This window comes from Trematomus bernacchii, unplaced genomic scaffold, assembly GCF_902827165.1.
Source record: "Trematomus bernacchii unplaced genomic scaffold, fTreBer1.1, whole genome shotgun sequence".
Classification (NCBI taxonomy): domain Eukaryota; kingdom Metazoa; phylum Chordata; class Actinopteri; order Perciformes; family Nototheniidae; genus Trematomus; species Trematomus bernacchii.
The window spans coordinates 9,676,690-9,704,029 of record NW_022987547.1 but is presented as its reverse complement, the minus strand read 5'-3'; the positions used below and the strand labels follow the sequence as shown (position 1 = coordinate 9,704,029).

The following is a 27,340-nucleotide window of genomic DNA, read 5'->3' as shown; positions in this document are numbered from 1 at the left end:
TTCTAAGGCTTGGATACAAATATACCAGTTCAATAAAGAGACATTTAAAAACACAGTGTTTTAAGTTACCTGACTGTGAATGCTCCCCGCTGCATTTCTCCTCCTTGTTGAGCTTGTGGACCTGACAGACAGAGGAACAGTTTATTATGTTACTATTTATTATACAATGTGCTTTGACAACACTGTGTTTTGATATGGTCATGCCGATAAAGCTTCTTTGAATTGAGATCAAAGTGGAAGTTGGACAAACACCAAGGGTCACAGCTGTGAGGAACATAATCAGCCTCATTTCCTGCTCCTTGAAGGCGACACGCTGACAAGATTACTTCTTAATTCCTAGGATTTAAATCTTTTCATCTCACCCAAACAACCTTTTGTATTTAAAATAATTATAATCACCAGGCTTAGAAAGAACCACAAAGATGTCACTGTTGCCCATAAAGTAGTTTATTTAGTTTTCAGACACATTCCTCTTTTTATTCCTATTTCATTTTCAATGCGATATCTTTGGAAGAGATCAATCAATGCATTTCTGAGAATATATACACTTTATCTATCAAGAATAAATCACATTGTCAAAATCATTTCATGAGAGGAGGTAAAAAAATATATATTATTTTCTTTCGCTTTATGGGTAACCAGCTGTGTGTAGTTCAAAGTACATCTAATTTGTTTAGCTATCAACAGGCTGATCTAAAACAGAACTTAAGAAGCGGACACCAATTTGTCAGAGAGAGTGTGTGGGAGAGAAAGTTGGGTATTTTAGCCTTTCCAAAAACCTTTATAAACACACTATAGGAAAGGGAACCCCCCCCCCAAAAAAGCATAAAAAGGTCCTTTAAAGTGCAGCTAATGGTATACAAGAATGAGAATAATAAATGTAATAACATGTACAGTAAATGTTTCTATTTTATTTATGAATGTAGCAAACACTTCCACTGTTTGTAATAACACTTTTTCCTGCAGGTGACAATGTGTTCAACATCCTGTTCGTCACACTGAGGTTATGTAGATGTGGATAAGCAGATCCGGTTGAATCCGGTTACAGAAGATTTCCCTCACCCAGTGACTCACTGCACCTTTACATTATGCTGACAGTTCAACATGCACATGTTTGCAATGCCAAATGTGTACATACAAATATATGTATGCCTTTACCTGTACAAATATATGATTTTATATAATTTGACACAGGAAATTGTTCCTGAAAAGTTGATTTCCTTAGATTTAAATTAAACATCCCCCCCTTCTTAAAATATCTATGTCGCTTGCATTGACGTCTCCACTGTGTCCCATACTGAGTAAATAGGATTAAGACAGTGTAAACACTTCTAATGACATATAAGGTTGCCAGATTTAGCTAGCTACATCTTAATGGGCTTCTTGGCCTGCTAAACACAAACAGACAACTCAAAAAAGAATCTTCTGAATTAACTCGACTAGAGCTGGGAAATAGTTGAAATGATGATGGCCTTTAATTGAGAGGAGAAAGACAAACTGACCCTAAACCTGCACTAAGTCTGAAGTGCTTAGACAAATACTGCTAACTAAACAACACTATGAAATGGAAACCGTGGTCTACAGCCAAGTGTCTGGGTGGGAATACATGAGGAATAACGTGAGGTTTTAAGTGCTTTGAGGAAAATGTCATAAGAAAGGATACAGTATCAGATCAGTGTTATCCTGAAAGGACCTCTGTAGCCTCGGGTCATCAGATGAATACAAGTGTCTCAGTGAAGATAAGCATGATTTCATTTGAAATGTCATCAAATCATCAAATGTTCCTACTTTGCGTAATAAAATGTGTGGTGAAAATGCTTTAAAAAAAAGAAGGGGTCCCCCTGGTAAAGCCATTCAGTTGGACACTGCATGATTCAGGTGGGGATGACCTCCGAGAATAGGATCAGGCCACTGCCGTGTCTAAGGATTCCCAATCCCAAGAAGAAGGGGATGCCATGTGGCTTTGGCAGGCAGATGCCAACGTCTGACTCACCTTCTGTCCACACCATGAAAAGAGCAATGAGCTACAGCTAGTCTCTGCGCAGCTTTGCCTGCGGTATAAATAGCCCTGGCGCCTGGCTGCTAGCCCTGCCTGGCCTTAGCAGGGGATCCTGGTGCTTAGCCCTAGCTTAGCATAGTATGACGTTATTGGCCTGAAACCCAGCTGAACACACCTGCTGCAGAGAAAGTGTGCACGCTGCTCCACAGAGCTGCAAGCCTGTGAGGCGACACAGTGGAGGAGGAAGCACTCAGATGTTTTACTTAAAGAGTCCATATTGTGCTTTTTGGGGGTTTCCCTTTCCTGTAGTGTTATATAGGTGATAGCATGATATTGGGCCGCAAAGGCTTAAAGCTAAGGCCCTTATTGTAAATTAAAGCATGTAAACATGTCACAGTAGAGGCACAAAATGCAAATATGAAACCTGAAAATGACCAATACTAGAGTGTAAAATAACCCTGTTACAAGTCGTACATTCAAAATCCATCTTAAGTAAAAGTATTGGCATCAAAATATATGCAAAGTACGAAAAGTAAAAGTACTTATTGTGCATAAAAACCCATTTCAGAATCACATATAGTATTTAATTACTGGATAATTACTATTGATGCATTAATGTGTTAATCACAGCAAGTAAAAATGAAGCTAAATTGAATTTTTCAGGTAAACTGCTTTAACCAATAATTATATGTCATAGTTGAATTATAAGTTTATTTATGTTTTGTTTTTGTATGAGCTAATAATCTAAAAATATGAAGTCACTAATATTGTCAAACAAATGTGGTGGAGTATTACTACAATATTGGCTTCAAAATGTTATGGAGTAGAAGTCTAAAGTACTATAAAAGAGAGATACTAGGGTAAAGTACTCCAATAACGTATTTAAATCCAACACTTGCAGCCTGCAGTTCATTTGACGTATTTCTACAATGATTACTGCCAGTAGAGTTAGTAATCTGTGTCCAGTTTGAATCAATCACTCATCTCTGCACGAGACCTGACTGGGCCGAGCCGTGCTGCAGCATTAGGGCTGCTGATGGACATTTGTTCAAGCTGCACGGCTGAAAAAACAACTCACTGTGGTCTCTTCAAAAGGGGGATTATTAGTCAAAGTCTTTTGAAAGTTATAATGTTGTGCACATTTATTTTCTCTAAACAGCTGCTTGTAGGCATTTCAACTAGAGATGTAGGGTTTTGCGCCTGCAAATCAACACATAGGTAAACTATTTTCACGAGTTACTAATTGTGCGGGTAAAAAAACGTTGCCCAGGTTTGAATTGAATAAGCAAAGGTTTGAAAAACAAGATATTTTTGCCCCTCTTGATGATCAAACTCAAGAGTCAGAACTAAACATGGAGAAGCAGCGTTCAGTTATAATGCTCCAAATATCTGGAACAAACTCCCAGAATCCTGCAGGTCCGCTGCAACCCTTACTACTTTTAAATCAAGGCTGAAGACTTTTTCCTTTTGCCGCTGCTTTTAATTGAACTATTCATATCTTACACTGTAACCTTTCTCTGAGAGGCGTAAAGACATTTCTATAGGTTTAGAATCCTGATTCTGGGAATCGAAAGGTTTACAGACCAGATTCTGGGAATCAAAAATAGGTTGAAAGCCCTCGATCCTGGGAGTTTCAAAGAAATGCGTTTAAAATCCTAGGTTCAGGAAATCTAAAAACAGGATACAAATCCAGTTTAAGGGAATTCAAAAAAGAAAGGGAGGTTTCTGGGAAACTTGAAAAGATCTCGGGGAGGCTTTAATAGACAGGTTTATTCACGTATTTGATACCTGTGTTATGTAAGGGATAGGGTGCAGGGTCATTATGGGTAAACACCGGACAGGCTGATCAGGGAGCCCGACGCAAAGTATACAGTTTGCTTTTCGACCAAACTGTATACAGTTAAATCGACGGACTTCTTTCTGCAGATGTGAGCGTCCTTAACAACGGTCTGTACTACTGGATTAACAACGTGTCACGTGTTCTGAATTGACCAATCAGAATCGAGTATTCAACTAAACCATGTAATAATCATGTTTATTTTATTATCTTTGCTTTTTAATGTCTGTTTTTAAATGTCATTGTATAATGTGTTTCCGCTGCAATATTTCTCAATGCACTTAATGTCTTTTATTTTTGTAAAGCACTTTGAATTGCCTTGTGTTGAAAGGTGCTATATAAATAAACTTGCCTTGCTCTCTCTTATGATAACTGAAAGTAAAAATAAAGTGAAATGGTCAGTTTTGTTTATTTATATTGTATATTCAATAGAGATACTCTTTAGATATATATCTTTCACTCACAATGTTTAACTGTTTTATTTATTTTTCTACTATTGATATGTAGGTTTTTACAGTTGACTTCGTTTATTTGATCAGATTTTTCTTGTGCAATGCCTTGGGCTCAATAAAGAATATCTAATCTTATCATTTTCTTTGGAACACATTACATAATCACTTGACTCACCTGATTATTGTTGTCAATATGAGGTCTCTTGATGGCTACAAAATGTCGAATCTTCCTGTTGAAGGCAACATAAGAGTCAGTCAGTAATTCTGATTTCTTGTTAACACACAGTAAGAAGTTTTGTCTGATTTCTCTTAGCTTACCCTCCTTGGCCGATGACCGGCGTTATCCTCACATGTTGTTGTAAACTGTCGCCGGACTTCTTTCTGGCATAGTAAATGCCCGTCCATTCCTTCAGAGACAGCAGAACAGTGAGCCATGATACAGTTTGATCTCATGTCCCAGATGTGTTGGTGGCTCGATCCGTTGAGACTCACCTTTCCTTTCTTGATGCAGGTGTTGATGGTGTCCAGCAGGTCGGCTCTGTTCTTGTCGCTCTTGGGGAGTTCAGTCAGTTCCTTCCCGATCAACTCCCCCTTTTGGTAGCCCATCATCCGCTCAAACGCTGGGTTCACGTACTTGGTGAAAAACAGAGCAAGGTACAGTTAGAAAGTGAAGTTTAAGCTCAGTAATAATTGTCTTACACTTAGCAAATCCCATAAAACAACCAAAAAAGAATATATTCTGCTAACCATCGAGGTCAATTGCTGTCCAAAAATACATATGAGCCACACTGTTGCACTAGGTGACATGTTTCTTTGTTACCATGAAAGCACCAACTGTAGTTCATTTTGAATGCATCCCTCATACCCAATACCAGTTCTTATTTTTTTTTTTGTAGTATTTTTTGGCAAGTTTTATCTCTTGAGGAGTGCCACAGACGGGCTTGGGAAGTCAAAACTCTTAAAGTGATTACCCATTATTGGTTTTGGTCTTTACATGTCATTTAAAAAATAGAAAACGACCAACACTATCCCAGATATGTTTTGTTGAGAAGTGGATCTTCTGACTCTTTCTGTGTGCAAGTGTGTGAGTATAGTACCTACCTGTATGATGTGATCTTCACTGGTGATCTCCACAGCCTCTTGGCAGTGCTCCAAAGCAGTGAAGGCAGAATTACAAGCTCTGTGGATGGATAGAGTTAGTTAGTATATTTTATTTGATATAGCCATCAAAGTAGTAGTAACATACATTTATGCACAAGGAACAGATGAGATATTATTCGCACTGATTTATGCAGCGTTAAACTTTATTCGATTGTCTTTTAGAACAAAAGCTCAAAGAAAGTATGACACTGCATACTGTAGATTTAAGGTTGCTGATACACTTTTCAGCCATGATATCTCCATTTAGCTCAGCCTACAACAAATCCTGATGAATGAATAAAACGTTTTGTCTGAGTGTATTGCTGCGTGGGGTATGTGCGATGTGTTTTTCCTGCCGTACCTGAGTTTAAACTGGCAGCGCACTTCTCCATGTTCAATCTGTATGAGCTCATTATAGCAGGCCGACACACTGCTGTTCTCCACAAACCTCTGGAGGATACACAGGGTTAAGTAGAGTTTGAAGGAGAAAGAGAGACAGAGAGAGAAAGGGCAATGGAAAATTAAATGAGTCAGGATTCACTCTGTAGCAACCTCCTATGTCATTTTCACACAATCAAACAGTCTGACAATAAGTGTTTCCTTCGAAACCGGCAACTCGATGCTATTTTAGTGTCTGAAGTCTCTTAACGGCTCAATACAAAGCATCTATCAGAAACCACATATAAACACAAAGTCACAAGCGGAGGCAAAGACGTACTCTGCTGAATCCGGCACAGATCAGAGGAAGAACAGATGGCTCCTCCTGGTCCGCCGGTCTACACATGAGAGGAGAAGATAATCATCAAGCTTCAACCACAGTCCTTTTTCATTCAAATACTTGCAGCGGTCCACACTTGTATGGAAATGTGGATAAGAGGCTCTAAACAAATATTTTCATGATCAATTATTTACTATAAGTGATGGGTGCCTACGTTAAAATGCAGTATATTCTGCCAAAGTTCAAACTGTTTTTGGATGTTTAACAACGCTTAAAAGAACATAGGTGGGTGGAACTCGGCACACTTGGTAGATGATTTATAATGTATTTACACAGAACGGTTTTCAACTCTTTGCTGTATTTCCGATTCATTTTAAGATCCTCTTATTAAAACAACTCTTAAATGTAAAAGCATACCTATAAAAGGGAAGGCTGCAGCTTTTAATGTTTTTTTAATTATGGTCCAACTTCACATTGAGGAAAAACAACCAAGTGGTACCGCTGACATGACTGTCTGCACTGACATCGTGTTGTGGAAAAGGACTTTAAGACAACAGGCGAACATTGAGGAGGTTTTGAGTTCGCTCATTGAGGTAAAAGACTTTAAAGCAGATGAGTTTTTGAGTACTAAATAAATTAACCTACGTTTTCCTCCTTTTTTGTTAACCATCTTACAGATATGAACACCTACGATTTGAAGTGTCAGGGGTAGTGAGGTACAATGGTGCAAAACACCTTTAACACAGAGTTTATACAAGTCTAAAAGAAACTTACTTCTGTGGCAAGACGGCCAGAATAACTGTGTTTTCCGAGGGCTTTGTGGCGCGGATCAACCTGGAAATGAAACGAATGCAGATTAAAATTCAGAGTCAACAGGAGTCCATTTCATCCACACTGTGAGCTTATGAGCAGTGTCTTGCATCAACATGTGGGCAGATTTTTGGGCTGATGTCATTGCCACAAAAGAAAGGAACAGAACATTTCTGAAATGAAAACAATAACACCAAACATGTGCTCCAGAGGGTCAGAAAGCCACACTGCTGGTGGGACATAAGGGAAAGTGGCCAAGGGGTGGAGGAGGAAAGAAGACATGATGGAGGATGAGAGGAGGATCATAATGAAGGCAGACATCCTCATACGGGATGAGGAAGGGGAATAAAGAATATTGATGAGGGAGAGGGGTGTAGGACAAACACGGAGCAGCTGCCAAACTGTGGTAATCAGGAGACAGGAGAGACACATGGATCTGCTGCTTTACTTGCAGAAATAATGAAGCATTTATAATAAATTATTTGATAAAATATATGGCGGTGACTTTTAGTGTATCCAAAAACGTTGGATGGTCTAGTACTGTATCTAACAATTACTACAGCCCCACATCTGTAGGAATAATGACAGAAGTAAGCACAACATGTAGGATAAAGCACTATTATTATTATCACCCGTTGAATACCCAAAGTGAGAAGCAAGGAGGTTTCAACTAAATAAAGGGGCTTTACAAATGTAGTAATGACGCCTAGAGGGTATTCACACAGCATGAAGTCAAGCATGGGACACACATTAAACACTTTGACTCATGTGACTCCCGTATAAAAGCTCTTAACACAAGTCTTTTGTTCATAGTTGTCGAAAGGTAAAGGAATATCCAACTTCTAGTCCTTATTTGTTACGATCACCTACAGGTTTAGAATATTCTTCAGTGCCTCAGCAAAAAGAGGAAGAAACTCTTTAAAGTTATACAACATAGATTTTAAATGCTCCCTAAATAAATGTATAAATGTGTGGTATACCTCACTAAAAAAAGTATTCAACGCCAATGTACAAAGCCACTTTAACATTTTTGGAATACTAAGAGCTTTTATGTTCGTCTTTCATTCATTTATTTAAATTTGAATAATTTTATATATTTTTTCTGTCATTTTGATTTGCTCCCTGGTCTTGTGACTTGATTTTGTGTTTTATTATTATTATTATTTAAAAAAATGTTGTCGGTCAAGTGTGTAAACAGCTGAGTTATATATACGTTACATGAATAACTGACTGACTTGAGCATGTGTCATTTCATTATTGTCACTATATTTGTGAACATAACTAATTGTGGAAAGATATGTAAAAAACTCAATAAAGATATTGTTTAAAAAATTTAAAAAATCAAGTAACCTTGGACAAACTTAGCACAGAGCCGTATTTCCAAAACGGACCTAATTAACAGCTGGTAAAATAGAAGAAGTAAGGTTCTTCTACAAACACAGGAGGATTCTGAAAAGTGGCCAGGGGCTTTTTTTGCTGTTGAAAAAATGGACAAGAATGAAAGAAAGAAAGGCTTCTGTGTTTGTACAACTCTTGGTTCCCCTGGGCTAAGATCCAGCGTTCATGTCAACAAACAAACAAACTCACAGTTTGTAGTTCAGGCTTACTCGAGGGCCACTCTGCTAAATAGCCACTTCCACTTTACAGAGCAAACAGTAGCAACAGACTGAAGTAACTTCAGTGTGCAGCTTCAGGGTTCAGAGGCCTGTGGGGCCTCCAGTGAACACCAGAGGGCGCCAACAATCCCTCCACTGAAATATCCCAAAGCTTTCTACAGTTCAAAAGCTGCATTGAGAATTAAATTACTGAAAGTCATTTTAGTATAGCACAGGTTTTACGGAGAACCTCCTGCTGTAATTTAAGTATTGACTGTTAAAGTGAAGGATGTTTATAATAATATCTTTGTTATTTTTTCTGACCCTTTTGGCAGATGAAGCCTTTTCAAACTCTCTGTTTAATGTCAAACATACATGCAGGTTAGAAGATGGCTAACAGATTGCTGTGCCAGTTAGAGTTCTTCAAGGTATCACAGTTCAATATGAATATGATTTCCTATCTTTTGGAAAGTTAGATGAAGGATTGATGTATGGGTCTCTGTCTGGTCAACATGAAGCTTTGGCCAGCAGCTTGTTGGATTAGCAAAAATAATAATTTCCCTAATTTATCTGTAATGAAATCCAGAGTCCAGAAACTCAACACATGACACATTACAAGCAAGTAAAGACTATTTATTAGTTGGATATCCATCAGTCAGTGAGCTTTAAAGAGTACTGGAACATGGGGCTGAGGAAGGTAGGTACTGCAAAGGAGAACATTTGATATAGCAACATTTTTGACCACATAAAAAATAAAAGAACAAGATATTTACCTGGCCTACTGTAGGCGCGTTTATTTACCTTTGGACATAACAAGGCTAGCTGTTTCCACTTGTTTCCAGTGTATGTGCTAAACTAAGCTAATGGGCTTTAGATTCATATTAACAGTACAGACATGAGAGTGCTATCAATATTCTCATGTGAAATCAGGACATCTTACTACATTGCAGATTTAAGGTAGAACCCTATACTGTAGTTAAAGAATTGTTTCTTTTTGTGGATGTGAAGGATAACACAATCTTTGTTTCAAGAAATAATCTGACCCTTTTGGCAGATGAAGCCCCTTCAACTCTATGTGTAATGTCAAGTATGCGTTCTGGTTAGAAAACATCAACAGAAGTCCAGTTTGAATCCTTCATGGTATCACAGTGACATTTTATTATCATTAGTGAGCGTTTCTTGTTTGTTTCCAATTGTTTCCAGTGTGTGTGCTAAGCTAAGCTAACTGGCTGTGGCTTCATATTAACAGTACAGATCCTCGAGTGCAATCAATCTTTCCATGTAACTCTCAGAAAGAAAGTAAATGCAGACATTCCCCAAAATGTTAAAAATGTCCTTTAAGCAACCTTTTTTGATTCTGCAGATGACATTGGATTAAAGGTTAAATAAGAAACAACCTCACTGAATGAGTAAATACTTTGCAAGGCTCACCTGCACACAGCTTCAGGCTCAAAGTAGCGTGAGTGGCGTCCATCAATGACTATGATCTCATGGTGTTTCTCCAGGAAACACTCTACGGCGGTCTCGGGGGTGCGTGCGATGTTACACCTGAAGCCGGCGCGGTCGCAGGCCCACCAGAAGGCATCGCTCTGGCTGTCCTCCTTGGCGAACACCAGCAGGACCTGAGGGGAGGAATGGACGCCTGGGTGAGACAGTGCTGCTACTACGGTGATGATTATAGGATATCTCTGTTAGTAGGTCCTCACTACTTTCACTACTCAGACAGGACATTCTCCAGAGCTGCAGACATCCAAGAACCAGACTTCAGATGGTATATACAATCCTGACACCGAGGCTCCAGTACCACCAGGGTTACTGACATTTATGGGCTTTAATAATACAGTAACTGATCTAACTGTCGACCCTCTCTTAAGACTTGGAAAACGTACATTTAGGATTAGATTGACAGCAGCTCTGAGATATTTAACCGCTTAACACCCACCTGTACAGTATTCCATATTTGTAAGGTTTTTGAGGTCTGTGGGGAATTGTATCCTTTGAAAACCTCAACAATGATGGGGAATACCATCACTTTTCATAGTGTGGATTACAAGCATTTTGTTGACTTATGTTCACAACTACTTTGAGTTTATCAGATGTATCAAAAGGTTTACATCGATAGTGATGAATTCAATATGGGCCTGAATAACACAGTAACAGATCTAACTGTTGACCATCTTTCAGACCCTGAAAACTTACATTTGGGATTAGATTGACAGTAGTTCTCAGAGCTATTTAACCCTTTAACACCCACCTACCATCTGAGGGTAGGTTATTTTAGATCATTAGGAAGACTCCATATTTTAAAGATTTAAGGTATAGTCTGTGGGAAATTGTGGATAGGGTGTACACATTGAAAACAACCACAACGATGGTAATTATATTCTATAGTGTGTAATATATGAATGTATGAATAAAAAACACAAGCATTATGTGTATATTATGTTCAATATGATCAGTATAGGGAGGTTATAGTTATGAATACAGCGACTCAAAATGTTTCTGTTCTATATTATATGATGCATATTTAAAGTTCAGCTTCTTAGTGACAGAGAAAAAGTTACGAAAAAGTTTTGACTAAATAGAAAACAGAGAAAAATAACTGCTATTGAGGTAAAAATATTACGCTGGCTTAATGTTTACATTTATGTCTCACAGCAGGAAAATCCTCATTAAGAATCTTAGCCTTTCTTTATTTTTTATAAGCATTTCTTTACCATGTATAAGGTGGCAGAACCAACATTTATAAAACAAAAACTGTTTTTTTTCCAAACCGGATGGACAGATCCTATTACACACTGCAATTGGGTTATTCCCCAATTCAATATGAATAAATACATTTCAAAGGATAAATCAATAAATAAAATGGATTACATACAATGAGTTACCCCCTCACAGTTTGCCTCTTTTTCCCTGGGGAAATGTGGGTTTTCCTCTCACAGTCACATTACAAGAAGAGCTCAGGGGATTTGAAGACTAACTGTCCATAATAGTGAGTGTGTTCAACCATCTGCATTTTTCCTTGTGATAGGGTGCTGGTGTCAGTGCCTTTTGCTCATTGCATGCCATATCTCTCAATAGGAGGTCAAATATAACTGACACCTGGGCTTAACAGAACATGTCACGTAAACGTCATGTCTTCTCTCACTGAATTATTCCATAAATATAAAAAACTGTGCAGCAAATAATCTAATAAACTATAAACTGTGTTTCACACCTACAGACGTGAAGCCTGCAGAGTGGAGACTTTTTGATCCCACACTGTGTTTTGACCACAAACACACCAGCCACCTTTGGTACAGTGGTGGACACACACACACACACACACACACACACACACACACACACACACACACACACACACACACACACACACACACACACACACACACACACACACACACACACACACACACACACACACACACACACACACACACACACACACACACACACACACACCACACACACACACACACACACACACACACACACACACACACACACACACACACACACACACACACACACACACACACACCACACACACACCACCACACACACACACCACACACCACACACACACACACACACATCACACACACACACCACACACACACACACACACACACACAGCTGGGCTGCAGCCAAAACCAACAGTACTCAGCTCTGCCTCTCAGCAGCATCACCTCTTGACTCCCTCTAAGGACAACAAAGGGTAGAGGGAGTGCATGGAGGTGCAGCAGAGAGAGAGGGTACATACACACTTTTGTATAGTTTTAAAATCAGTAAGTTAGTATGTCTACCTCTAGGAGAGACTTGAATCTAGAGAATAACAGGTGAGAACAGCAGAAGAAGAACTAAAATAGGACTGAGGGAGAAAGTGAGCTGGTATTGGTGAGAGCTTGTGAAAGTCCACAGTCTTTGATCCCGTGCTGGCTTGTGTAACCATGCCACTGCTTTGTGTAACCATGGTGCTAACATGTGAAATTCCACACACACAGTACCCAGTCGACCCCTGGACGATGCCGGCAGCACGGCTCTCTGACCCGCTACCCAAATACTGTATGTCACCAGCGATGGTATTAATACCCAAACTAAAGTGTACAAACACATGGCTGCACTCCATCACAGCACCACTTTCTGAAATGTCACTCACTGTTGATGAAACACACAAATGTATGTTTACAAAATGTACATGACAGCGTCTTTAAAGTCCATTTTAACATACAAAGCTACCAACGTTTCCTTGTATACGAGCTTAATAGTGTTCTATTCAAAAGGCTTGAGAGGACTACTCTATATGTTTGAGTGGTCTTTCATGCTTCAAGGGTGTAGACATTCCTCCTCACAAATAGATGGTAATTTGAATGAAGGGTTGGCTTTGTACATGGAGAACAAAACACTGCACAATGGCTCAACCAATCGGACAGTCAAAGGTAGAGCTACAGTTTAAAGAGAGCAGAAGAAGTCACCAGTCATTGCTAAAAGAGACTGGAAGCTTAGCATCAGAATGTGTGCAGATTTAAATAGTAACAGGTTCCTGTTTCAGTGTAAAATGCACAATAATGCTTTTAACAAGCTGGTGTGTTGCTTTAGAGTTATATATCAGGCACTCTTACTCAATATCCTATCATTTTACTCTAAATCTTATGTTTATATATCGTTCTTTATTCTTTTTTTGTACATTTTTACTTCCTATATTATATTTGATTTATCTTTTATTTTATTCATCCTGTAATGGGGTTGACAACTGTCACAAAAAATGAATTCCCCCTTGGATTATTAAAGTATTTCTGATTACAAATGCCAGTTTAAACATCTTCAATCTAACCACTGCAGAAGGAGACTGTAGAAGACCCAAAGACAAAATGGCTTCCAAAAATATTTAGAGCTAAACTGCACCATTGTGACAATATAATGAGGGTCTCTATTTTGTCTTTACTGGAAAACAAGTTTAAAATATAAGTTACAACAGTATTCTTACCTAAGGTGCAAAACTGTGTGGAAAAAAACAAGTGAAGATATAAAAGTATTGAAGGAGCCAGTAACGTAAAGAAATTGTAAATGAGTTGTAAAAATAAAGTGTTACTGATAATGTTATAGTGTGTATTGGTGTGGTGCTCTATCGGCTGCTGTGGTTGTGCAAAAGCTATAACTGAAGGAAAGGCTTCTGTAAATACAATAAAACAGCTGATTCCAATGTGTTGGAAGGAAGTGTAAATAAGAGAAGCTACACAAACAACACAGTCCCGTATTGGCTTCCTAGTTTGTTTGAAAACAGCGCACAGTTGGCTGGCACAGAGACTGATCCCCGACGGCTGCTGCGAGTTGACTCACATTATTTGAGTTCAGAGGTTAATCCGCCATGTTTGCACATGGACGTTGGGAGATTCCCAAACACAGAGGGGTGTCATCGGGCTAACAGGCTTTGAGGACTTTATCCGTGTGGGAGCATCGGAGTCTTAAAGGAGTCCTGCATCAGGATTTAAATGTTTATTCAGTCATGCATCTACTTGCAACTTCGTATAAGATATGAAGTATGAGCTTATTGACCGTTTTCGAACAATTCCAGGTAAAGGTGCTGCTGCTCTGTGATTGGTGGGCCGTTTTACATGGTGCCAATGCTGTTTGTCTTTATGAATGTTACCTGCAAGTGATGGACATTGGGAAGGACTTTTTTCAGTCAAAGTGTTTTATACACATGCCAATAAGATGTCCCACTGTGCAAGAACTTCCTATTTGGACATGTTTTATTTATGCATATTGTGTGCTTTGCGATAAACATGTACATTTTTGAAAAATTATCCTCTTTCTGGAGTAAAGCAGACATTAGTTTTTGGACTATATTAAAAAGATCAATTTGTATATCTTAACCTTGGCTTTAGGACATTTTGATGGTTCACTATAAACGATATACTTTATAGAGATCTAATGTTACATTTCTTTATAAAAATAGTTATCGCACTTGAAGCTAGAAATGTATCTGGATGTAAGATAGCTCTGTGTATATAAAAAGGCCACAGGTTTTGCAACACACAAACTGTATCATACTTTACAGGCTATAAAGCACTTCACTATAAATCAAGATGTCAACCCTTCAACACCCACCCCTCCTTTGCATTTTTAAAACCTTTGCAATCATTTAGGCATATAAAGTGTTTCAGGATTTACTATATTGTTGGACTGCCAGAAATCTTCCAAGGTTCCTTTGTTTTCTCTAAATCACATTTCATCTGGACAACGATTATTTTCACATTTATTCCTTTGGTCTATAAAATGTGAAAAATGTATTAAATAGTTCAAAAGAGTTCCAATTCAAAAGTTTTGTATCATAAAAGACTCCAGAAACCAGCACATATTTGCTATGTGTTAAAGAAGACATAGTATGCCTCTACTGTGACCTGTTCCCATGCGTTAATGTCCAAAAAGCTCTTTATTTTTCTCATACTGCCTGTGCTGCAGCACCTCTTTTCCCCCTCTGTCTGAAACCAGAGCCCAGTCTGCTCTGATTGGTTAGCTGGACGGCTCTGTTGTGATTGGTCAACCACTTAGAGATATCCCGCCCCTTAGCCTATCACGTTCAATGTGTTGGAGCGCTAGCAAATAGAAGTGCGACTGTTACATAGAGATGTCACTAAAACAAAGGAGTCCAATGGAGGGCGGGGGGGGGGGGGGGGGGCTTTAAATAATGACCAGTTAGTAAGTTTTGTACCATAGAAAACTCTAAAACCAGAAAATATTAGCTTAAAATATACTTCCCTAAAACAAATGTGTGTTAGCATCCTGCAGGAAAAACAGAGGGTACTAAAGGGTCAAAGTAGCAGAATGAAAACACTTTTATATATATATAACAAAATACAACATGTGTGTTATTTTATCTGTGTAATAAATGAGTGGAACATGAATCATTCGATAAGCTGAAGGCGGAGGTATCTGGACAGCTTGAAACTCTCCAGGCCTGTGAGGCAGTAACAGTAAATGTCAAGGAAAACTCACTATATATAACTCTCTCCTGCAGAGCACTTTATCTCCCCCTTTTCATCTCTGCGCTCCAGAGCAAGGGGTGAAGCTGGAGAGGGGCGAGTTAGGTCATGGATCCTGCAGAAAGCTGTAAAACTTTGTGAGGGCAGTTTAAGGGTTTTATGGGGCCTTAGACAAGTCTCAGAAGGCGTTTTAATAAAGCCTCTGGTCCCTCCACCTGCCTGCACGCTGCCACAGATTCCTGCTGCGTTTGGCAGGAGGTGGAGAGCAGTGTACTGTAGCTCAGCAGGAACCTGAGCGGCATGCCAGGCCTCTCACGTCACTACATTGGAGTAAGAACTGAACTCAGAAAGCCTTGGAGGTCAGTCAAACAAGCACAGCTCAAACAAATTAAATCAAAGCACCTAATAAAAGGAGCTGATTCCTGAAAAGGGACTGGCAGTGAGAGGAATGCTGTGTCGTACCTGCAGTTCAACCAGCTGGTAACCTTCAGACACTTCCTTTGTTACATAAGGATAAATCTGACGAGCACACGGCCTAATCCCCAACCAGAGGATGAGCGCAGACAATCCCTGACTCAGCCCATCCTGCAATATATTAGAAGTTCCTGAAGGGCAAGACCCCAGCAGGACTGACCCCAATACGATTCTCAGAAAGCTATGAATGTAGAGTTAATGAGGGGGTGTAACTTAGGATGAGGGACGGTTAAATTGATTGAATTCCGTCTCTGTGTTTATATGGGCAGATGACCATTGTTTTAAGACAGAACAGTTGTGCATCTATCCTTTAAGATAGCATTAGCATTGGATGTAAACATGCACAGTACAAACTGTTGTATTGGCGATCAGTCCCTAGTTTAAAATGGCAGTTTGACACAATATTTGAAAATAAAAATAAATTATATAATATGACAAAAATAGGGAAATAACTCAAATTATCATTAATGTTGAGCTAAACAATTCATAATATTAATACAAATAAATATGAATAATATGCATCAATTAATCGTTTGTCAGTTTTGCAAGCTAAAGTAATTTGAGCAAACTTGTTTTGGGCATTTGCCATTTTCTTTCTTTTTCAATTATTTATAAAAAAATATCAATCAATTATTAAATCATCTTTAGTTGCAGCTGCACAATAATGAAAAGGTGTCGAGGAAGCTAAACCTGGTCAAATACAGTGATACAACATTTAAATAAATGTGTTTGTACAGACCACAAAATGAGGATACTGTTATGTTGCCATCAGCTTCTTGCATGTGAAGAAAACAGTAACATGACTGTAGAAGTTAAAAAGTCTCTTACCTGAATGGGCTCTTGAGTCAGTTTCATCGGTCCTACACATTCTTCTGTAGCTGAAACCTGCAGGACACAGATGAGAAGAAATGTGAACACACAGAACACAAAACACACAACGCAAAACAAGCTGAAAACCCTTCTTACCATTTTATCATTCATGTCCAGAAGCATATTGGCATATTGTTTGTTCTTGCACTTCACCACCTTTAATCTTCTCTCTTACCTCCCTTTTTTTAAGTTTAAAAAGTCCAGCAATAAAGCAAGTATTCCCTTGAAAAGAGCAACAGCCTGCTTAAAAAACAAATATCAATTCATCCTGGTTGTTTTCATTTTCTAACGCCTCTCCTACCCTGTAGATGTGGATATTTACTCGCAGTCTTAGCCGCCCAGAATGGAACCGTCTACTGCAAACGTCTTAAGAAAGTATTAGCAGACAGCCGCAGATAGAACTCCCAGGTTTACTTACATAATCCTACTGCAGGAGCATCACACACTGAGCTGTATATATGCGTGTGTGTGTGTGTTTTCACAGCCTGTCTGGGAAGCTCCAGCGGGCCTCTTAACCCCATGTGTCACTCTGGTGTGAATAAGCAACTCAGCTACATGAGCTCTGAGCATATGCGTGCACACACATGTTTACCCCACAAGCAGTGAATCAGCGGTGTACCGTATCATACTCCATCACTTTAGCTGTGAGTGTCATGCCCAGGAATGAACCATCAGGCATGTTTTCAAGCAAATTCAGTGTTCATGAGTCATTTTTCTCATTGAAAGGTCTTCGAGTGGCTTATGTGATTGTGTTGCTTATGATCGTAAACACGCACTCATAACCCACAGTAGACTCCAAGAGAGAGGAGGGACAACGAAAGAAGGGGAGGGGGATTTATGTTATCTACTCGAGGCACAAGCTCCATAATAATACATGCAACACACAAACTCTAACCAGTCACCAAGACGCAGCTGTGTGACTAAAGCAGTGAGTTAGACACAAGTTGGTGACTCAACCACACATTGGTATTATTTGTCCCTTGGTATTAGGCTGAGAAGAAGTGAACATACTTCATCCCACATATACCTCTACCAGCTAATAACGTCATTAAGAGCCTTGGTTGAGACACTTAAGAAAAAGCGTGATTTTGGTTAAATGTATCTATGTTGCTTTAGTAGAGCAATATGATATCACTGTAAAATAATTGCAGCATTTGTGAGCATTAGTGTTGGACACATGATAATATCTATAACAAAAATTGCAACGCGTTCACTGTCACACAATTGGACAATTTCGACATTAAACTCTACCCCGTTAGACAATTTGAAACACTTTCACACTTGTTTAACATATTTAGTAACATGTTTTTTATTTAGGTAATAATAGTTGAGCCTTTTATTGTAACTTTTTATATAGCTTATTTTGTGTATCCTATAGACAATGTGTAGATCTTTCTACTGTTGATATTAGCAGTTTTTTTTAACGAATTACTAACTATTAATAGCCTTCTAACACAATGATTTCCCAATTTGGTATAAAAAGAGAACATCCATCCATCTATATACTTGTAACCAGTGCGTAAGCTTGTTGGACCCACATTTGGCAGTGAAAGTGAAAGGAGCTCTATATTATGCTCATTTTCAGGTTCATATTTGTATTTAGTTCCTCGACTGTGACATATTTACATGCATTCATGTTCAAGAAGCAAATGTTTTCCCTTCATACCGCCTGTGCTGCAGCACCTCTTTTCACCCTCTGTCTGAGCCCAGTCTGCTCTGATTGGTTAGCTTGCCTGTTCTGTTGTGATTGGTGAACCTCTTAGATTTTTGCCCGCCCCTAAGCCCTCTCACGTACAATGTGTTTCGTAGCCCTGGCCAATAGAAGCGCAAGTGTTACATAGTGATGTCACAATGTTACATAAGTAAACAAAGGACTACAATTGGAGTGCTGGGAACTTTGGGATTTTAACCTTTGCAGACCGTTTACATGCACAGAAACCTATATCACAACATATGAGAAGCAGTTGTGTCGTCACAGTCATGTAGACCTCACATCAATATTGTTTGTCTCGGAGTGAGGAAGAACTTGGAAGTCTGAGCTGGATTCACTTTAATGTTGTCTGAGATCATGATGGGGTCCAACGAGGCAAAGAAATGAGGTCAATCGAGTAAGAGATGACCCGAGGGAGAGCTAAACTACAGAACCACAGAGTCAGTATGAGAACAAGCAGCATCTGGTGGTTCGGTGTCGAAGGCCAAAGACTTGTGAGAACTTGTAAAAAGACTGAAGGGACTAAATCATTATTGAGTGCTCCAGTGACAACAAGAAGCACAGACTCCAGAGATGTCAGAGAAAATGAGTAATCGTGTTGTACTTGAGGACGACACAGCCAGATGTGAAACAGAACAGGAAGGAAGGCGCTGGAAAAAGAGAACAATTTGAAGAGCGATCAGTCAGTACATTTACAGTAAGACTATGATTAAAGAAGTGTTGGGTGAATCTGTCTCAAGACACCATCTCTACTTAGAGAAGGTGATCAAATACTCACGGAACGAAAGGAAGGGGAACTAGGTGAAGGAAGATTTACACAGACAAGAGCCTTAGAGTACAAATGAATAGTACAAGCGAGATGAAGTTCACTTGATTTGTAAGGATTTAGAAAACAAAGAGGCTCAGAAGACAGAGAGGACAAAGTGGATAGAAAATAAATGTCAGTCTGAAGAAAGACTAAAGTCTTGCAAGGCACATTTTTTAAATGAGCTACCATTTTTGTTATTATCAGTACATGCGAACATGTACTGTAGATGTGGACACAGACAAATGAATACTTCATATCTAATGAGAAATTGTATTATTAAAGAAACCAGTTCAATCAGACACCCAAAGAGGTCGATAAGCAAGACAATTATATGAATCATTATTGCGGTGACTGGACATGTAACAGAAATTAACCTAGAATTGTGATCTCTTGGCAATTACAATTTTTTTTTTTTAATCGTACTTGAACACACATTTTCATATTTGTGAATGAAAATCTGGATTCATGAGGGCTAAACCCCGGGGCTGCACCCCGAAAAAATTAAATAAAAGTACTGAAAGAGAGGGGAACAGACAGAGCAAAAGAAGACAGACAGGAGGTAAACACTAACAGGAACACAGTATGGCTTTGCAGTGTTTAAAGACTGCTTAATGGAAAATAAAATGTGAACAGACTTGGACGGATACAGAGAACCTCGATCAGTGTTGCCGTCATGTTAAATAACGTTGCTAGCGGCGCCGTTCCAGCCGTTAGTACGCAGTGGATCAAACTATTTTAATTATGTAATCAATAAAATAGTGTTTAAACAATATTGTGGATCAAGTTGTTGGATTAATTAGTAGGTAGCCTTGTTATAAGTGGGATAATGTACAGCAAGGCGGTTATGAATGAAAATAGAAAACCTTCATGTTGATGTAAGATCAGTCCTCTTCGCGTCAGGATGCTGATCACCATGACAGTGTTTGTTTTGTATTAATGACCGCCTTGCCGCACATGATCACTTACACAATAACTTCCAAATGTTTCAGAACACCAGCATGCACCATGCGTCTCTCAAGCTTTATCTTTGCCTCATGTTTCTCCTTCTGCACCCTTAACCCAACTCTCAAATGTTGTAAACCTCTCATTTTGAGTTGTAGCTAATTGCTAACCTTATAAAGCGTTTTCTTTGTTAGACTGCAGCCTCTTCATTGAAGTCATTTCCACTCATTGTATTGTTTTAGTGAAGCACTCTGTAACGTTGGCTCTAAAAAAGTGCTGTATAAATAACCCCTTAATGACTTACTGGGGCCCAGGTACATCATGTCATTGCATATACTGTATACACATTACACAAGACAGTTTAAACATTGCTTTCATTGTACCTGCTCTGCCATCTTATTGCAGTTTATTCTTCACAATGCAATAAACTTAACACAGTTACGTTATGCTTAATGTATTCTTTTGAGGGTGTTTTCACTGTTTACAATGATGTTAGTTTATAAAGATGACAAGTGAGTTTACTTTATGGCTAGAGAACAGAAAGAGTTGTTTACATTTATTAGCCAATGTCTAATCATTGCGAGGGAGTGACAAAGCGGAGTTGTAGAAGAGTTGACCTTGAGAGAGGCTTTTACTTTGAACCTCACCAGAGTGTTTAGAGAGCAGATATGATACAGTATGACGTTAGTGTGGCTTTCAGTGCGGGGCTTAGTCTTCTGATCCTATGCATTAGGGAACTTCCCTCTGTATATTAACAGTGAAATGTTATTTGATTTATTTTGTACGGCCTAGGAGTTTATGTGAATCACAGTTTTTGAAGTAAGTCTTATCTGCAGTGCAGGCCTACTGAAATGCCTCGATGGACTTCAATTCCGCCTCAGCCTGCACACCGCTACTGTCATCGTCTTTAAAGGTCATCTGTCTACTGTCATCTTCTTTAAAAGGGGCCATATTATGATCATTTTCAGGTTCATATTTGTATGTTGTGCCTCTACTGTGACATGTCTCCATGCTTTAATGTTCAAAAAGCTCTTTATTTCTCTCATACTCTGATTGGTTAGCTGGCCGGCTCTGGTGTGATTGGCCAACCAACCATTCCAACCCCTTAGCCGATCACATACAAAGTGTTTGAGTGCTAACTAATAGAAGCGAGGGTGTTACATAGTGATGTCACTTTGTTAGGAAGTAAACAAAGGAGTCCAATAGAGGCATGGGAGGGAAACTCACCAAAGCAAATTCCTCATGTATAAACTTACATGGTAATAAACCTGAATCTGATTCTGATCTTAGATTAATCTGACTGATGGCAATATTATCCTTTTAATTCATGTTCTATAGGTCCGCTATAAAATCGCTATGACCAAGATAATGGTGAAGAGAAAGTCGAATTTTGTGAAAGTCCAAATCTGAATAATTGTGAAGTGATCAAATCCTCAGTTTGAAGTGCAGAATTCACTGAAACATTCAAGCACTACCATCCCTGGCACTGATCATTCAATATTTCAAAATTACCAAAAAAGAGCATGGAAGCATATCACATTCAGACTATGCTCCAGTGAGATAACATGCATGTAAACACACACCTACTGGAACTTCTTCACAAGTAAACAGTTGTCCCACTCCAACATTCAAACTATTTTCCACTTCACAGCCTGGATGACATTCCTGCTCTCACACATCCCCCTCTTACATCCCAAAACTCAGACTATATCCACACTACAACAGCTGGAAAAAAGATGACATGACAGACACGAATTTTCATAAAGGAATACTAATATTGTGTACCATGCATGATACCACTGATGTATGTAAACAAGACCATTACTCTGCGTTACTGCTTGGTGAGAATAATGATGTAACTGGCCTTGTTTTTAAGACACGAAGAAGGATACAAACTTAGCTTACACTCAGCTTAGCTTCATATAACCATTCATTAAGACCTGGAAAACTGAGAGAAGCGAGAGATCTCCGATTTTCTACCAAAAAAATTAATAATTGTAAAATGTAAACGTTTCTTTAAGTCTACTGTTTTTCTGTTTCTTAATGGCCTGCAACTGCTTGTACTGTTTTGGATTTTGTCACTTGTCCTGCATGTAGTTATGGTCATATTTTTTATTTTAAATGGTGTAACTTTCTACAGGGCTATTGTCAGAATAGAACAGCTGTGCCTGCCAGCATAAGTTTGTCCCATTTCTTTTAAAACACAAAAGCTGTATTGTTCATGATCACGTAACCTTTGTGCGTCTAAAATAGCGCTTGTTGCGATGACGCAGAGAAAAGTGCTAAATGATACTCTCCCTGTAAGTTCTTATAAGTCAGTGTCTGTGTACGAGGCCCTGAGGGTGTCTCTGTACAGGACACCAGCTCCTTCACATGGGACTGTTCACACTCCTGCCATACTGACGAGAGGCGTAAACAAATGACTTGTGCTTATAGAAACATATGCACACACACACATACACACACACACGGGTGCATGATCAACACCATGGCAGATTATCAAGATCCTGCAGGGAAAGGCAGATGGCTTTTAATAATAAATGGAATCATTGATCCTCTCTCAAGCCTCTTAGATAGAAAGGAACTGAGGGAGGACAAAGAAACAGCTGACATAACCAGCCACACACACACACCACACACACACACACACACACACACACACACACACACACACACACACACACACACACACACACACACACACACACACACACACACACACACACACACACACACACACACACACACACACACACACACACACACACACACACACACACACACACACCACACACACACACACACACACACACCACACACACACACACACACACACACACACACACACACACACACACACACACACACACACACACACCACACACCACACACACACACACACCACACACACACACACACACACACCACACACCACACACACACACACACACACACACACACACACCACACACACACACACACAAATTTAAAGAAAAATATCCACAAATGTCAAAAAGAAAGCCTTTAAAATGTAAGGTGCAAAAGTAAAATTATTTTTGAATAAAATCGTAGGGTTATAGTAATAGAACATGTGTTTATAATTTGTAGCTGTAGGCCTGAATGGGTTAACCTTTTCTGAGGGTCTGATGATCATCTGCTACACTACTTCTTAACAAAACCCGTCTATATCCTCTGGGGATCATAAATATGAAAAAGTAACTGTTCACATGCTCCCTCATGAGAGAGATACATCAACAAGCACACAAATAATATGACAGGACGTGTACACAACTGCACAAGTTTATGATCTCTGGACGGGGGTTTCAGCTGCACACTCTGAATGGAACTGCTACAAGACACATGGATCCTTCACAGATTTCACACCAACATATTAATACTTATTAATTTGGTTTTATTAAGTGAGGAACGTTTAGCATGTTAACTTGACTTTTGTGTGTGAACGTTCTTACATTTTACCTATAAAAAAGGCAAAACAATCCTACCTCAAGAACTACTAAAAGGTTTTCCACAACTTTTCTTTGTCATGCACATCGCTCATTTGTCATCAGAAACAGAGGAAGACCTTGAGATGTGGTTGAAGTGTTAGTTAATACACCTGAGTTGAGGCTTTTTTGTTGTCAAACACTTGACTTTAACATGCAGCAAATAAAATAAACTATATTTTCACTAGTTTATCAGGTAAAAAGCTTGTGAAGCTTTGGTGTCCATGCCAAATCGGACAATGTCTCCCTGTGTTTTAACTTTCACTTTGAAGCAGTGCTGCCGTGAACTGTCCTGTGTAATCTGAATTTAGGTGAAGAACACCAGAGAGTGCTCTGTGCTTTGCTGCTTGAGAGAAAAACAATTTGATTTGCTCATCTGACTCTGTATTCTGCTTCTAGAAACCTTTGCCTGGGGCTGCACGGCTGTACATAATAAGTTAGAGATACAGTAATAAACAATAATCTGAAAACAGCAACAGTTTTTAAATTAAAGTTGTTCGTTATACAACATTTTTTGACAGATACATTTGACTATAACGCCTTTTATTTAGCATGAAAGCAAATACATGGTTTACTCAATATTATTGAACTATAATGTATGATTGAGTGTGGAATACATATTTTTCTCAACAACATGTCTTCCACCAGCAGCCATATGTACAATAGAAGCTTATGTAAAAACATAAATTACTAGGTGTAATAATATAAAATGCGTCTTCATATGAGAAGTTATTATTGTTTACACTTACACATTTCCAAATGTTTGCATACAACTACAATACAGTATGTTATGCACTATTAAATGAATGTTTTATAGTTACTATTGTGCCAAAGTTGAAGTAAAGTGCTTCCATCGTGACCGCTAAAGAAATGGCTAAATCCTGTCAGGGCCAACTGATGGCATTTTCTTTTTAAACATTATTTTATCTGATAGCCCAACTGCTTGCTTCTTTGTGAGCAATCTTTAAAAACATTGAAAGCACTGAGACATGTATGAGATCACTGTCACATCATAGCCTCCTAGCATCATGACTGATGGCTGGCTGCAGGGAGGAACTGATAGAGGCAGTGAATGAGAAGAGGCTGAATGAACTGAAGTCATTACAGAACTGTAATTAAAGCACCGGATCAGAAGGCTTATTGGGCCTCCTCCGGTAACAAACACACACACCGACAGGCCTCCTCACGTGTGATTCCCACTCACGACCCGGTGCTGATGCTGTGCCAGTGTTCTGACAGATAACCATACCTTGACGCTGTTGTGGCTGGTCTGCGTCTCGGCCTCGATGCGGATGTGCCCGCCGCTGTTCTCCTTGCGATCCCGGCAGGAGTTGTTCCGCGAGGGGCGGCTCTGGTAGGTGAGGACGGAGGGGATGGTCTCGGCCGCATCGGTCTTGATGAAGAGCCCGTGTAGCGTGGCCGCGGTACCCTGAGAGATGGTGGTGGTCTGGTGGGGGGAGTTGGATTCGTCCGAGTCTCGGCAGTAGATCACCCCGCTCTGAGAGACGTGGATACTGGGAGCGCAGCCCATGCCTCAGCGCCGCGCCTCCGGAGTCAGATCCCGGATAATAAACACTCGGGTACCACCTTCCTCTGGTCCACAGCTGCCTGCACACAGGCGGCTGTTTTCTCCGGGCATCGGCAATCGCTCTCTCCTCCACACACCTCCGTTTGAGCACATCAAGGGGGGAGGAAACGTGATTCTTTCAATCATGCGTCCCGTCAATCCTCCTCAGCCTCCGCTAGTGCAGGATCTTGGATAACGATGTCATATTCAGGACAAACAAGGTGTTTCATGCTATAGTCTAAACCTAGCTGATGGCCTGCTCCACGCTTGCGCATCTATGAAATTACCCGGCTAATGAATAAAATCACTAAATTGACTAAACCACCTGGCTGCTCTTCATCGCGTCATCCTCTGAGACATGCTCGTGTTTTTGGCCTGTGGAGAGTTGTTTGCTTTATGAAATCTCCTCTGTGTCTCTACTTTAGTTATTCTGCTTGCAGATCATTGGCCACGGTCCATCCCTCTCTCACTCCCCCCTCTCCCTAACATTATATTTCTCCATCATGACCCTCTTATCTCCCCTGAGGCCCTGCTCTGACTCCAGGGGTCACTTCAAGCCTCACTGTGGCGAATTACACATAATGTTGTCAAAGAAGTATACGGCTAATACTCGATGAAAAAACACTTTCTATCTTCTCCTTTAGCTTACACTTTCTTTGAGATTGCTTGATAAATATACTAAAATTAGTATATTAGTTTTTTCCAAAATGTGTGTGTTCCGTTTTGGAGGACTCGGGTTGACGAAGTTTCTCAATTAATCTTAAAGGTCCCATGACATGGTCATATCTACTGATCATAATTCCATTGTTGAGGTCTACTAGAATATATTTACATTGTTCAATGTTCCACAATCACATTGGTTTCTCATACAGCATCTCTGTATAGTATGTGTATTCACTCTCTGTCCTACAAGGCTTGTTGGAGCTCCTGCCCCCCCCCCCCCCCCTGTGAGCCCACTGTGCTCTGATTGGTCAGCTCGCCCACTCTGTTCTGATGAGTCCACCACCGTTACAGCGGAACATCAGTGTTTATGTGTTACAACGGCGTTTGTTAGCAACCAGAAAATGACACCAGTAATGACAAACAGATGAGAATGCTGCGTGGGGTCTGGGTGCCGTGTTGGCGGGATGTTGCGGGGCTCGCCGCTCCGCCCTTTGAGGCTCGAGGAGCGGACAGTGTGAGCTGGATTACTGGTGTCGTTTCCTGGTTGCTGCGTGGGGTCTGCGAGACAGCGAGACAGCGAGACACTGCGGAACTCAGCCTGAGCACACACACACACACACACACACTCAAAAGATAAGGCTGAGTGAGTGTGTGTGTGTGTGAGATTTGGACCAATCCGCGGAGCCGTTACCTCACTATGACCGTTACGTCACTATGACCAGGAAGAAAAAAATGGAAAAAGAGAAATCTCCAACGAGGCGTTCTGGGGCAGCATAGACAGGTCTTTTCTGTGTTAGTTTTACTCGCTACAGGGTGTACTTTGAGGGTTTGTGACTTTGCAGACCGTTTACATGCAGAAAAAGCTACATAACACACAAGGGGACGGGTATAACCGGAAAAGCTTGTCATGGGACCTTTAACAGTTTGGTCCATACAATGTCAGTTAATATTAGAAGTGATCCTTTTTGTCCACCAGAGGTGTTAGTGTTAACCATTTCCTAAATCAGAAATTGATGTCTTCAAACTGCTTGTTTTGTCTGACCACCAGGCCAAACCCAAATATCTTCAGCAAAATAACAAATATGACAAAGAGAACACACAGTTAAGAAGCTAAATCTAGTCAATGTCTGCCTAAAAAGACTCAAAATGGATGATCAAATTGGCAATTATTAAAGTGATAGTTTCAGATCAATAATGTTTACCATATGTTACCTCTACTCATTTAAGTCATTTCTATTTGACTTATTACAAGATGTAGGGGTTGC

General features: G+C 39.7%; 1 protein-coding gene across 1 annotated transcript in view; it reads right to left on the bottom strand.

Annotated features, from left to right (window-relative positions):
- Window positions 1-25,376, bottom strand: part of pde8b (phosphodiesterase 8B) — a 38,515-nt gene extending 13,139 nt beyond the window's left edge. Inside the window, 11 exon segments of the mRNA XM_034123433.1 lie at window positions 70-121; window positions 4,464-4,518; window positions 4,607-4,695; window positions 4,781-4,921; window positions 5,390-5,468; window positions 5,790-5,878; window positions 6,147-6,204; window positions 6,921-6,980; window positions 9,983-10,173; window positions 16,840-16,896; window positions 25,095-25,376. Coding sequence (XP_033979324.1) covers window positions 70-121; window positions 4,464-4,518; window positions 4,607-4,695; window positions 4,781-4,921; window positions 5,390-5,468; window positions 5,790-5,878; window positions 6,147-6,204; window positions 6,921-6,980; window positions 9,983-10,173; window positions 16,840-16,896; window positions 25,095-25,376 — 1,153 coding nt within the window.
- Window positions 25,377-27,340: the final 1,964 nt, after the last annotated feature.